At 41.6% G+C, this 13,647-nt stretch overlaps 1 protein-coding gene across 2 annotated transcripts in view; it reads left to right on the top strand.

Moving 5' to 3' along the window:
- LOC115473836 (MOB-like protein phocein) overlaps positions 1-12,076 on the top strand; it is a 155,259-nt gene extending 143,183 nt beyond the window's left edge. For both annotated transcript variants that reach the window (XM_030208960.1, XM_030208957.1), the window contains 2 exons: positions 7,993-8,104; positions 10,655-12,076. In XM_030208960.1, the coding sequence (XP_030064820.1) occupies positions 7,993-8,104; positions 10,655-10,786 (244 nt within the window). In that variant the 3' untranslated portion in view covers positions 10,787-12,076. The remainder of the gene's footprint in view (positions 1-7,992; positions 8,105-10,654) is intronic.
- The last annotated feature ends 1,571 nt before the right edge of the window (positions 12,077-13,647 follow it).

The following is a 13,647-nucleotide window of genomic DNA, read 5'->3' as shown; positions in this document are numbered from 1 at the left end:
CCTTAGGATAAAAATCTGAATACATATTCCTCATTTTACAAATGGAAATACATATTTATGGGAAAAAATTCCCCAGTGGGTTTTGCACCTGCTCAAAGGCACGCATAGATTTTTTTTTTTTTTTTTTTTTTAATAGTGCTCATGTCAGCCAGAGCTTTACAGAAGGGATTAAGGTACTAATGCTCTTTAATTGTGGCCTCATTACTTATTGGCAGATCGTGTACATCTTCGTTTGTAAAATGGGACAGCTACATATTGGAGTGGTGCCACATACACGTGGAGGTTAGGAAAGTTGCCAGGGTCATGCCATTTATTTTTTTCCATGTCTATGCTTGTAAACTGGCTGCCTCTGCTGTGTGTGCCAGCAACTACATGAGCACTCCTACGTTTCCTTATAGATATTTTACAAAAGCTCCACAGCAGAGCCTTTAATGATAGTGGATGTCTGAATTCCGATCTCTGTGTTCTATTAAAAATGGGCCTTCATATTAACTGGTTCATCATTATCCACATGCTACTTTTAACTTTTTTCCCCCCTTCTTCTTTTTGAGGGCAAGAGTAAACATTAATGAGACAGGACGTTTCCTGTGGTTGATCCTCCACTAGTATCCCACTATCAGTTGGTGTACATCAGGGCTCTGTCTTGGGACCTCTTCTTTCTACTTGTTCCCTTGGTGGTCTGCTTTCTCATACTAAGGTAAAAGAGATATCAAGATCACAAAGTTTGTGGGTCTGCTTTCCCCACCCTTGGTTTTTCAGTATCATCTTTATGTTTATGGCTCCCAGAGTTAACTTTCTACACCAGAAATTTCACCAGATCCATTTGTCGGGACCTGCTTGTCGGTCAGTGTTGATTGAACCTGGCCAAGACTGAACTTCTTATCTTTTCCCCTAAACCCGTCTCTCCTCTCTTCTTATTTCTTTGGATGACAGTGTCTATCTCCTCAGCTTGTAACCTTGAGGTCATCTTTGACTCCTTTCATGTTTTCTTTGCTGATGCCCAACAGACTGCTAAAACTTGTTGTCTCTTTCTGTATGACATCACCAAAATTCGTCCCTTCATTTCTGAACACACTGCCAAAAATCTTATCCACATTGCCATCACCTTCTGCTTAGACCACTGCAAGCTGCTCCTTACAGATCTCCCACTGAACCAGTGGCGTTCCTAGGGGGGGGGGGGGGGGGGGGGGGCGGTCCGCCCCGGGTGCACGCCGCCGGGGGGGGGGGGGGGGGTGCCGCGCGCGCACCTGCCCTCCATTGTTCCATGCTTCTTCTCTGCCCCGGAACAGGTTACTTCCTGTTCAGGGGCAGAGAAGAAGCATGGAACAACGGAGGGCAGACGCGCGCGGCACCCTCCCCCCCCGGCAGCGTGCACCCGGCGGCGTGCACCTGGCGGGGGGGGGGTCCTTCGCGGGGGTGTCCTTTCACCGGGGGGGAGGGGAGTCCGCACTGCATCGGGGAGCGGGGCGAATCAGCGATCCGCCCCGGGTGCCAGCTCCCCTAGGAACGCCACTGCACTGAACCATCTTTATCCTCTTCAATCTTGTTAAAAATTCTGCTGCTTGACTTATTTTCTGCCAATGTCCTTGCAGTCACATAACCTGTCTTCTCAAATCACTTCATTTGCTCCCTATCAATTTCCACATACAGTTGAAATTTCTTTACTGATGTACAAATGTATTCATTTTGTAGCTCCTCAATTTCTTTTAAGAACATAAGTGTTGCCATGCTGGGACAGATGGAAAGTCCTTCAAACCCAGTATCCTGTTTCCAACAGTGGCCAGTCTAGGTCACAAGTCCCTGGCAAGATCCCAAGACAGTAAAGTACATTTTATGCTGCTTATCTTAGAAATGAGCAGTGGATTTTCCCAAGTCCATCTTACTAATGGTTTATGGACTTTTCTGTTAGGAAGATATCCAACCTTTTTAAAACTCCGCTAAGCTAACTGCTTTTACCACCTTCTCTGGCAACAAATTCCAGAGCTTAATTACACATTGAGTGAATAAATATTTTCTCCAATTTGTTTTAAATTTACTATTTTGCATCTTCATTTTGTACCCCCCCCCCCCCCCCCCCCCAGTCCTAGTATTTTTGGAAAGAGTAATCAAGCGATTCACATCTACTCATTCCACTCCACTCATTATTTTATATACCTCTGTCATTTTAGCCTTCTTTTCTCCATGCTGAAGAGCCCTAGCTGCTTTAGCCTTTCATCATAGGGAAGTCGTCTCATCCCCTTTATTATTTTCGTCACCCTTCTCTGTACTTTTTCTAATTCCACTGTGTCTTTTTTGAGATGTGACAAGAATTGCACACAGTGACCACACCATGGAGCGATACAAAGGCATTATAACGTCCTCATTGTTTTCCATTCCTTTCCTAATAATATCTAATATTCTATTTGCTTTCTTCGCTGCTGCACACTGAACAGAGGATTTCAACATATCGTCAACGATGCCACCTAGATCGTTTTCTTGGTCGGTGACTCCTAATATGGAACCTTGTATCATGTAGCTATAGTTCGGGTTTCTCTTTCCCCACATGCATCACTTTGCACTTGCTCACATTAAACGTCATCTGCCATTTGGATGCCCAGTTTCCAGTCTTGTAAGGTCCTCTTGCAATTTTTCACAGTCTTTTGAATAACTTTCTGTCATCAGCAAATTTAATTCTCCAAGGACAAGCAGGCATATAATTCTCACAATTGGGTAACGCGGCACCGTGTTACCCGGTCCGGATATTATAACAAGCTTAACAGAGCTTTGTGAAACGTGAACACACTCCATTGCGCATGTGTGGGTGCCTTGAGTGCAGTTACCGCAGTTGTTTTTCTATTACAGTGAGGAGAGGTTGTGTATGTAATTTGTCTTCACTCCTGGTCTGGAAGAGCTTTGGTTTTTTTAGTGATTTTTCGCTGTGCCTGTTTCAGGGCTTCGGTCCCCTTCTCTACCTGTATACTTTTAGTTCTTTTTCTTTTTTTCACAATTTTAAGTTTCATTTATTTTTCATGACTTAGGCCGCATTTAGGCTTAGTCTTCGGTCAGGCCTTTCCCTTGACTTTTTTCTGGTGCCTTGTCCGTTATTTTCAGGCATCATCGTGTCTTTTGATTTGACTGCAGAAGTTTTTCCTTCCATATCCACTAAAGTACCCAGTGACTTTAAGCTCAGTTCCCGGTGCAATTGGACAGTCTCTGGCAAAGATACCCATTCTTGGTGTCTTCAGTGGTTAGGGCCCAGCCATGGCCCTGCTAAGAAGAAGAGGATTTGGGTGTCCAGAGAGGCTCAACAGAAGAAGATTTTTGGTGCCATGTCCGAGTGCTCAGCATCGGGAGCATTGGTCCATATGGCTGCTTCGAGATCCGTGGACATTGGGAGCAGTAGTGTGTCAAGTGGGTCTCCACCTGTCTCGATGCCGACTGATGCACAGGGCCCCCAGGACCAGCCAGTGTCTAACTCGACCCAGAGGTGACGTGAGGATTCATCATAGGCACCGAGGAGTCTTGATGCTGAGCGCTGGGCAAAGGCCAGTATGCATCAGCATCAGTTGTCCTCGATGCATGGTGCTGGGAGCTCTGGGGCGTCAAGGGATTTGGTACCCAAGAAGCGTCAACACTGGAAGGATCGCTCCCCTCTATTCAAGAGGTAACGATGTGTCTGTTCCCAAGCAGCCAGGACCCGACTCCCATCTCGGCCCCATCAGTTCTGCTGCCTGTATCGGAGCCAGCATCCTCCGAGTCTTTCCTGGTGTTTGCCGTTGATGAGTGTATCTGAGCCTTGCTCTCTGAGCTGCTGGATGGCCTTTTGCAATGGTGTATATTGGTATCAGGGGTGCTTGTGCCGCTCGTTGCGGCTCCACTTGGCCCTCAGCCTGCGGTGCGGCCTCCAGCACTATGTGTGGCACTGGTGTTGACTGCCACCCAAGCCAGTACCCTCTCGACATCGGTGGAGAAAGCTTCACCGGAGTCAAGGCAGGAGACGACAACTCGATGCCCCTCTCGAGGACATGGCTCCTCAAAGTCGAGGCAGGCTCGTTCTCAGCCCTACCTCGAGGAGTTTTCTGTCCGACATGATGAGGAACGCTCATGGGAGTCAGAGGAGGATTCAAGGTACTTTTTGGAGTATGAACCGTCCCTTCCATTTGAAAGGAGAAAGTCTCCTCTGTAGAGCATTTCGTTCCCCTCTTTTGTAAAGGAAATGGCTGAGGCTATTCCATTTCGTTTGGAAGTGGAGAACAAGACCAGGGCTAAGATACTCAAGGTCCTGGACTACAAGTCTCTTCCTAGGGAGGCTGTGACTGTCCCTCTCCAGCAAGTACTCAAGGAAGTCCTCGATAGGAATTGGGAGTCCCCTCTGTCCGGTCCCTGTCTTGCCCAAGAAGATCGACACGATGGATCCACAGCACACCTGGTTTTGATAGGTCCCATTTGACTCACAATTCTATGGTGGTGGAATCTGCTCTAAGGAGAGCCAGGAGTTCTAGAGACTGTGCCTTGGCGCCCCCAGGCAGAGAAGCTAGGACATTGGATTCTTTTGGGAGGAAGATGTTCCAGGCCTTGATGCTCGTCTCCTGTATACAATCTTGCCAGCTCTTTATGAGCGTCTACTTTGGACTTGGTGCGCAAGCTGTTAGTCTCTCCCACTGGAGCAGGCCAAGTTGGTATGGCAGTTGGCCAAGCAGTAGAAGGCATGTCGTAAGTTCTTGGCCAAGGATGCCTACAACACTTTCGACATGGCATCCATGATCTCTGCGCAAAATATAGCAAAGCACAGACTCTCATGGCTGCATGTTTCTGACTTGGAACAGTCTGTTCAGCAGAAGTTAGTGGATGCCCCATGCCGAGGAGATAACCTTTTTGGAGAGAAGGTCGCTGACGAAATCAAGAAACACACTGATACCATTTCTTTTCTCTCTCCCGCCAGGTGCCTTCTACATCAGCCTCCTCATCTAGGAGGGCTTTTCGCAAGTCGAAGAGGGATGCCTGCTACTCACAGAGATGTAGTTACACCACCTCTTCACCACCTCCAATTTCCTCTGGAATCTTTCATGAGGTACTTTGTCAAAAGCCTTTTGAAAATCCAGATACACAATATCAACAGGCTCACCTTTATCCACATGTTTGTTCACCCCTTCAAAGAAATGTAATAGATTGGTGAGACATGATTTCCCTTCACTAAATCCATGTTGGCTTTGTCTCATTAATCCATGCTTTTGAATATGCTCAGTAATTTTGTTCTTTATAATAGTCTCTACTGTTTTGCCCAGCATCGACGTCAGACTCACCAGTCTATAATTTTCCGGATCTCCTCTGGAACCTTTTTAAAAAATCTGCGTTACATTGGCCACCCTCCAATCTTCCGGTACCACGCTCAATTTTAAAGATAAATTACATATTACTAACAATAGTTCCGTAAGCTCATTTTTCAATTCTATCAGTACTCTGGGATGGATACCATCCGGTCCAGGAGATTTGCTACTCTTCAATTTGTCTAATTGCCCCGTTACATCCTCCAGGTTTATAGAGATTTCATTCAGTTTCTCTTATTCATCAGCTTTGAATATCATTTCTGGCACCGATATTTCTCCCAAATCTTCCTCAGTGAAAACCGAAGCAAAGAATTCATTTAATTTCTCCGCTACGACTTTGTCTTCCCCAATTGCCCCTTTTACCCCTCGGTCATCTAGCGGTCCAAGTGATTCTTTTGCTGTCTTCCTGCTTTTAATATATCTAAAAATATTTTTACTGTGTGTTTTTTTTTTTGCCTCCAATTCAATCTTTTTTTCAAAGTCCCTGTTTGCCTTCTTTATCCGTGCTTTGCATTTGACTTGACATTCCTTATGCTGTTTCTTGTTATTTTCAGTCGGTTCCGTCTTCCATTTCCTGAAGGATTTTCTTTTAGCTCTAATAGCTTCCTTCACCTCATTTTTTAACCATGCTGGCTGTCATTTGGTCTTCCTTCCTCCTTTTTTAATACGCGGAATATATTTGGCCTGGGCTTCCAGGATGGTATTTTTGAACAGCATCCACGCCTGATGTAAATTTTTGACCCTCACAGCTGCTCCTCTTAAGTTTTTTTTTTTTTTTCACAGTTCTTCTCATTTTTTCATAGTCTCCTTTTTGAAAGTTAAACGCCGATGTATTGGATTTCCTGCATATACTTACTCCAAAGCTAATATCAAATCCGATTATATTATGATCACTGTTATGAATCGGCCCCAACACCGTTACCTCCCGCACCAGATCATGTGCTCCACTAAGGACTAGGTCTAGAATTTTTCCTTCTGTCGTCGGCTCCTGTACCAGCTGCTTCATAAAACAGTCCTTGATTTCGTCAAGGAGTTTTACCTCCCTAGCATGCCCTGAGGTTACATTTACCCAGTCAATATCAGGGTAATTGAAATCGCCCATTATTATTGTGTTGTCCAGTTTGTTAGCGTCCCTAATTTCCTTTAACATTTCTACATCCATCTGTTCATCCTGGCCAGGCAGACAGTAGTACACTCCTACCACTGTCCTTTTACCCTTTACACATGGAATTTCAATCCATAGGGATTCCAAGATGTTTTGTTTCCTGCAGAATTTTCAATCTATTTGATTCAAGACCCTCCTTAACATACAGTGCTACCCCTCCACCAATTCGATCCACCCTATCACTATGATATAATTTGTACCCCGGTATGACAGTGTCCCACTGGTTATCCTCCTTCCACCAGGTCTCAGAGATGCCTATTTTATCTAATTTTTCATTTAGGTCAATATATTGTGATCTTGGGCAAGTCACTTAACCCTCCATTGCTTCAGGTACAAACTTAGATTGTGAGCCCTCCTGGGACAGAGAAATATCCAGTGTACCTGAATGTAAGTCACCTTGAGCTAGTACTGAAAAAAGTGTGAGCCAAATCTAAATAAAATAAAATAGTCTCTCTCCCATCTTATTTCTTAGGCTTCTGGCATTCTCATATAGACATTTCAAACTATGTTTGTTGTTCCTATTTATATCATCATGCTCAATACTTGAGAGTATTAATTTGCAATCTTTTGTCTGATTTTTATTTTTATTTACATCTGATCCACTATGGTCTCTTTTGCAACCTCACTATCAGGATGGATACCCTATCTTCCCTGTTTTGGTGATATCTTTGAAAGATACCTTATTCCAAACCATGTGCTTTTGAGCGACTGTCGGCCTTCCACCCCGTTTCTATTTTAAAAGCTGCTCTATCTCCTTTTTAAATGCTGATGCCAGCAGCCTGGTTCCACCCTAGTTGAGGTGGAACCCATCCTTTCGGAATAGGCTCCCCCTTCCCCAGAATGTTGCCCAGTTCCTAACAAATCTAAAACCCTCCTCCCTGCACCATCGTCTCATCCACGCATTGAGACTCCGGAGCTCTGCCTGTCTCTTGGGCCCTGCGCGTGGAACAGGTAGCACTTCAGAAAATGCTACCCTAGAGGTTCTTGATTTGAGCTTTCTACCTAAGAGTCTAAATTTGGCTTCCAGAACCTTTCTCCCACATTTTCCTATGTCATGGGTACCCACATGTACCAACATTGCTCGATCCTCCGCAGCACTATCTAAAATCCTATCTAGGTGACATGTGTATATACTCTTTCTTAAATGATGTTTCAGAAAATATCTACTGTACCTGTTTATAATATGTAAAGTAAACTGCTTTAGTTGTACCATAAACAAGAATCTCATGAACATATATTAAAACAAGGCAAAAACATTTTATTTAATCAAATGAGAGCATGTCTTGTTTATGTTGTCTGTTTTTCTAGCACTTACTCTGTACTGCTGGCATTCGGCTCATTTTAAAAAATGTTGAAGTACTGTGGAATTGAAAACAAATAAACACATTAAAAGGAACTCCACTTTGATTTTGTTGGCTTTTTGCTCAGAAATGCTGCTATATGTATTCCACTTCAGACAAGTAGTCTATTGTGTCCCTTTTCCAGGCATGTAGTTTTTAAGGAATGACATTTTCCTTGCAGGGTTAGCATAAAGGAGTCCTCAGTAGCGAAACTAGGATCTGTGTGCCGTAGGATTTACAGAATATTTTCACATGCCTATTTTCATCACCGACAGATATTTGATGAATATGAGGTGAGTTGGATAACTTGCTTTTCCCGTTAATCCTGCCATGTACCAAATTGTCATCATTGCATTTATTTTCATTTCCTCTATATTGCAAGCCTTAAAATTCTTGGTGAAACATGCATGAGACTTTGTACTTGAAATGTAGTATCCTTGTTTTTATGGGTTCTCATTAATTCTGTTTGGCATGTGCAAAGTCTGATTCAGTATTGTCTGGTAAGAGAATCGTCATCTGGGTGAAATATGCTGGTTCTGCCAGTTGGAGTTTAAGAGAAAAAAAAAACTACATGGAAACCTCAGGAAGTCAGACTCTGCACACAACAGTAATAGAGAGAGAGAGAAACTGAAATGCAAAATACCAGAGAGAGGCATTTCCAAAAGCTGTCATATTCCAATTAATAAATTCAGAATAAAGACAAAGATTACCACCACCCCACCCCCCCCAAGCAAAAAAAAATGCCTTTTACAACCAGACTTGAAGAAAAAATAAATATATACCACAGAACTGGAAAATGTTGGCACATTAATACTGACTCTGGACTTCTGCATGAAGGTATCTCCTACCCTCATTATTCAATATCTGTCTTTTAAATGGTAGTAATAAACAATATTCAATGCATTTTTAAAATGTACCACTGCATTCCACAAAACAAAAAGAGCACATTCCCACGGCCATCTTTCTCTTTTGATCTAGGCACAGGAAAAAAAAAAAGATTATAAATTCTCCCAGGTTTCAACCTAATTCATGTTTAATGTGGGACATAAATAAGTAAATAAAACCAAAATCAAGTCGGGTGTGGAAATATAAAATCGCTACAATACAAAATACCAAGGATTTCCACAAACTGAAAATGTCTTGGTTAGGCTATATGTATAACAATGCTAGTCCCACCGTATGCGGATCATGTAGCTCCAACCTGGAAGGAAAAAGGCCTCAAAGAGCTCCTAGATAATACAAATCTTCCAGAGCTAACCAGATCAAACTGATCTTCTCTTCATCACTGGCCAGAAAAAAACTTCCAATTGTAATAAACTTCCTGCTATTCAAATATTATTTTTGTTTTTCTTATAAGAAGTTTTTTTCTGGCCAGTGATGAAGAGATGATCAGTTTGATCTGGTTAGCTCTGGAAGATTTGTATTATCTAGGAGCTCTTTGAGGCCTTTTTCCTTCCAGGTTGGAGATACATGATCCACATATGGTGGGACTAGCATTGTTATACATATAGCCTAACCAGGACATTTTCAGTTTGTGAAAATCCTTGGTGTTTTGTAGTCTAGCGATAAATAATAAATAAATAGAAACTCTGAATGTTGAGCATCTGATTTTTCTGTGTACATCTGTATGCTGCACAAGCCAGCATGTTTGAAAATATAAGTAAGAAATAATAATACTACCAGCAATAAAGAATGACAACACTGATTCAGCAGCTCATGTTTGCTTTGATTTGAGTGTATGGTACGGCCGGGGGATGGCTGCACGCGGGGAGGGGAAGCAGAGACCGCCTCCACGGCTTCAACATTTTGACGTGCTGTCTCCTGTTCTCAATCTAAGCTCTGTGGCTTCAACATTTTGACGTGCTGTCTCCTGTTCTCAATCTAACCTCAGTAGCTTCCATTGAATCATCCTGCCTCCAGGCTTTGGACATTCCCTGTAACGCGACCCACCCTCGTGGAAGCAGGAAGTTGCGTTGGTGAGGGCAGGGTGTGTCATACGGGAGACCCAAAGCCCCAAGGCAGGCTGAGTCAATGGAAGCAGTGCTGCTACCGGGTCTGGCGGCAAGGAAAAAACGTTACAGGAACCGGGGGGGGGGGGGGGGGGAGGACAACACTGGGAAGGGGGAGGGGAGGAAAGGGAGAGATACTGGATACCGGGTACCTGCACATGGCAGACACCAAAGTCGCCTCCTCTCAATATGTGATAGGAGGGGGCTTTGGCATGTGAGCTGGAGTTGTAAGCCCAATTCATGTGACTTGATATGTGTCTGCGCCAACTTAGACCCCACTGTTTATGTGAACTGCGGGATTGCGGTTCACACAAACAGTTGGGTCTGATCTGGCACAGGAGGAGGAAAAAGTGACCTGCTGTGACCTCTTCTTGCTCCACGAGCTGTGCTGGAGGGCTCAACAACCACCTCCCAGAATTCATAAAAAATTAACAACTGGCTCTTGCGAGTCAGGTCTGGCATACCACTGGGTGCATGGATTTTGTTGTGTAATCACACAATCAAATTACTTGACCTTTTTAGCTTTGGAATGTAATTTTCTTTTCTATATACATTTTGGTTTTGTAAAGCACATAAATGTGCAATATGCATTGTATATATACTTGAATCTTGAAAATAAAGAATAATATGACTTAATCTTTGAGGTGTTATATTTGTAGGAGATTGTATGAGAAACATACAAAACAGATGGCCAGTGTTGCTGGTGCCAAATGTATGAATGTGCAATGTTGTAAATTAATAAATATTTTGAATCTGGTTTTCTATGCAATCTAATGTTCTGTGTTAGTTTGCTTTGAAATGGGGTAAAGATAGATTTCGTCTTTCTTTCCCCAGAATGAGACCTTCTTGTGTCATCGCTTCACGAAATTTGTGATGAAATATAACTTGATGTCCAAGGACAACCTGATTGTCCCAATTTTGGAAGAGGAGGTGCAGAATTCTGTATCTGGAGAAAGTGAAGCATGATGGAGGTTGTAGTACAGAAACACGACTGTACTGAGCACATAATTAACCAGAACTACGTACTGTATATATTATCAATTTAGACACTTCAATCATGTACCCTTACAACTGCTTCCTGGTTAGTGTAGCTTTTGTATACTGTATGCATTGCCTTTTAAAATGGGAAGTACTTTTTAAGTTATTCATGGGCTGTATATGCAACAGTGTGGCACTCATGGTTTTTAAATAAGATTAGTATTATCTGTTTATAACGCCTGTTAATAAAATTATTGACAGTTGTGTAAGGTTGCTGCTAAACAATCATTTGATCACAATCCTTATAAAGAGGAATTTGTATTCTGAAAATGAATTGGTAAGAACACAGTTTATCATAAAGTCCGTTAGCTCCTAGAGTGGAGATGTTTGCATAAAACAGATAATTGCGTTGAGACGTATTAGGAAGCTGCATTGAAAGTGGTTCTGTCTTTGTTTTACATGATTATATTTTTAAGCGCTTATGTGTTCTTTTGTAGGATATGAAATTATATTTATGGTCATGGGTGTGCTGACTTGATCTCTGTCTACATTAAAGCAAAAATGGGGCGTGCTGAAAGGATAACTGTACTGTGCTGAAAAATATATTCTGTGGCTATATATCCTTAAGTTGAATGCTTATTTTATTTTATCTTTGCCTGCTTCCAATCACAGTGGCGTTAGACTACACAGAAAAGTTGCACAGCATTGCACCTGTACATTGCAGCCTTTGCAACAGAAGTTTCTAAAAATCTTTGCAACATAAGGAACAACATCTAGCTCAACCACTCTAGCCATGTTGACAAGGAAAATGAAACTGCTATTTACTTTGAGCCTTTTTTTCTGATGTCTTTTTTTTTTTTTTTTTTTTATACATCGGGGCTTCCCAAATGTGTCCAGGAGACCCCACAGCCAATCAGGTGTTCAGGGTATCTGCAGTGACTACACATGAAAGAAGTTTGCATATGCAGATTAATCTTGTGTATTGTCATTGTGGTTATCATGAAAAATAGACTTTCTTTGGGGTCCTCAGGAAAGGTTTGGAAGGCTCTAATGTACATATATAACTACATAAAGAATTTAGACTCTGCATCACTAGGAGGGCCCCTTACAAGTGAAGGACTACTACTATTAGATTCTCCAAACAGCTGCATGCCTGTTTCATGGGTTTCTTGCTTCCTTTTTAGGTCTTATCATAGGTCTCTTTCCTTTTTGTCTATATAATTTTACTTTTATGTTTTTGACTCCCTTTTTTGGAATAAAAGGTGTGCTTCTCATAAAGTGACTGCAGCCTGCCTTATGTTTCATTCTCTAAGATCTCTATAAAGTTGTTTGTTCTACATTTATTTAGGGAAGCAATACATCCTAATTTATTCATTCATAACAGTGAAAGTGGGTGAATGAGAGCTTTTAAAACCATCCCCTTTCATAGTACAGCAATCAAAAAGAAAAGGGAGAATTTAAGGTTTTTAATGTTAACTTTATTTGATTTTAGCAAGTATTGCTGTTTGACCTGATAATAGTTTCTAAGTATTGTGTATTTTAATTTTCAAAAGGACTTGTATGTTTACTGATGACCAGTTAATATGTAAGCCCACCATATCTTGACTTTTCAGTCCCATATGTTTAGTAGTGGGCTGAGGCTGAAAATCTATCTACCGTACTTTGCCATTATTCATGTAATGTAAGTGCAGAGTTAAAGCATAGCAAGGGCAGCAACCCAGAACTATTCCATATAGTGATGATATTCAGTTGCTAAATGGATAGTTTGTGTTGTGTTTAAGCCTACTGAAATGCGCCAAACACGGCAAAAGTGACAAAAAAATAATGGGAGCTAGATGATGATCAAGATCACAGCATCTGTTTGCCGTGCCTAGCTTCCATTATTTTTTATATCACATTTGCTATGTTTGGTGCATCTGTGTGATTGTGAGGGTCCTGTTCTTCTAGGCCTACTGAAAGGCAGGCTTAAACCAAATGGTGAAAGCAGTCAATGCTGAATAAATGCCAACCACAAGTTTTAGAAAAAATATATAAAATATATATTTATTATTGGTTTCTGAAAATTTGCCTCTGTATTACTACATCCTTAGTAGCTGAGGATGCGCATGCATGTCAGGAACGTTAAAATAAGCTGTGTCATATACACCTATCAAGATGTGAAAAGTCCAGGCTCCTGTAACTCAAGGCTGACTAATTTCTTTTACTGAGGTAAGTATAATGAGATGAATATTAGCTGTACGGCACAGTAGAATGCATACATTAGTTCCAATTTACAACCAAGTGCAGTCTTAGTCCTTTTCCCTGAAAGTAAATTGTGCAATAATTTTTGCAGCATTCAACATTTGCCAAAATAAATTGTTTTATGTCAGACCATTTTATTGACTCTGCTCTGTGTTTAGTGTCTAGAGTTCCTATGGGCAGTTTTAGCAAAAAATCAGGCATTTGCTATAAAGGGTCCAAAGTTGTACAGCAGTGATGCATGTTTAGGGATGAGGTACTTGAGTAAATTCTTGTTCCCTATTATGTGATGTATTTGAAAATTGATTTTTTTTTTTAATTTTTAGAGGACTTTTTATTTGAAGCAAAACAATATCAATACAAATAGATAAACAATGTACAAGAGGTAACTAGACCAGAATAAGCACACAAATAAACAGGGTGATTCCCAAGTAACAAAGTTCAAACAGAAACTTCTAATTTTAAGAAAGGATATATAAGACAAAAACAAATTTGCTACCCCAAACCCCCATCACCCCCAACTGCCTAAGACAATGAATAAGGAAGGGGTTCCAAATGCATTCTTATTTCGCCAAGGTCTTATTATTTTGTGTTGTAAGCTGTTCCATGTT

This window comes from Microcaecilia unicolor, chromosome 7 (assembly GCF_901765095.1).
Source record: "Microcaecilia unicolor chromosome 7, aMicUni1.1, whole genome shotgun sequence".
NCBI classification, from domain to species: domain Eukaryota; kingdom Metazoa; phylum Chordata; class Amphibia; order Gymnophiona; family Siphonopidae; genus Microcaecilia; species Microcaecilia unicolor.
Note: the sequence above shows the minus strand (reverse complement) of the source record. Positions and strands in the feature narration are given on the sequence as shown.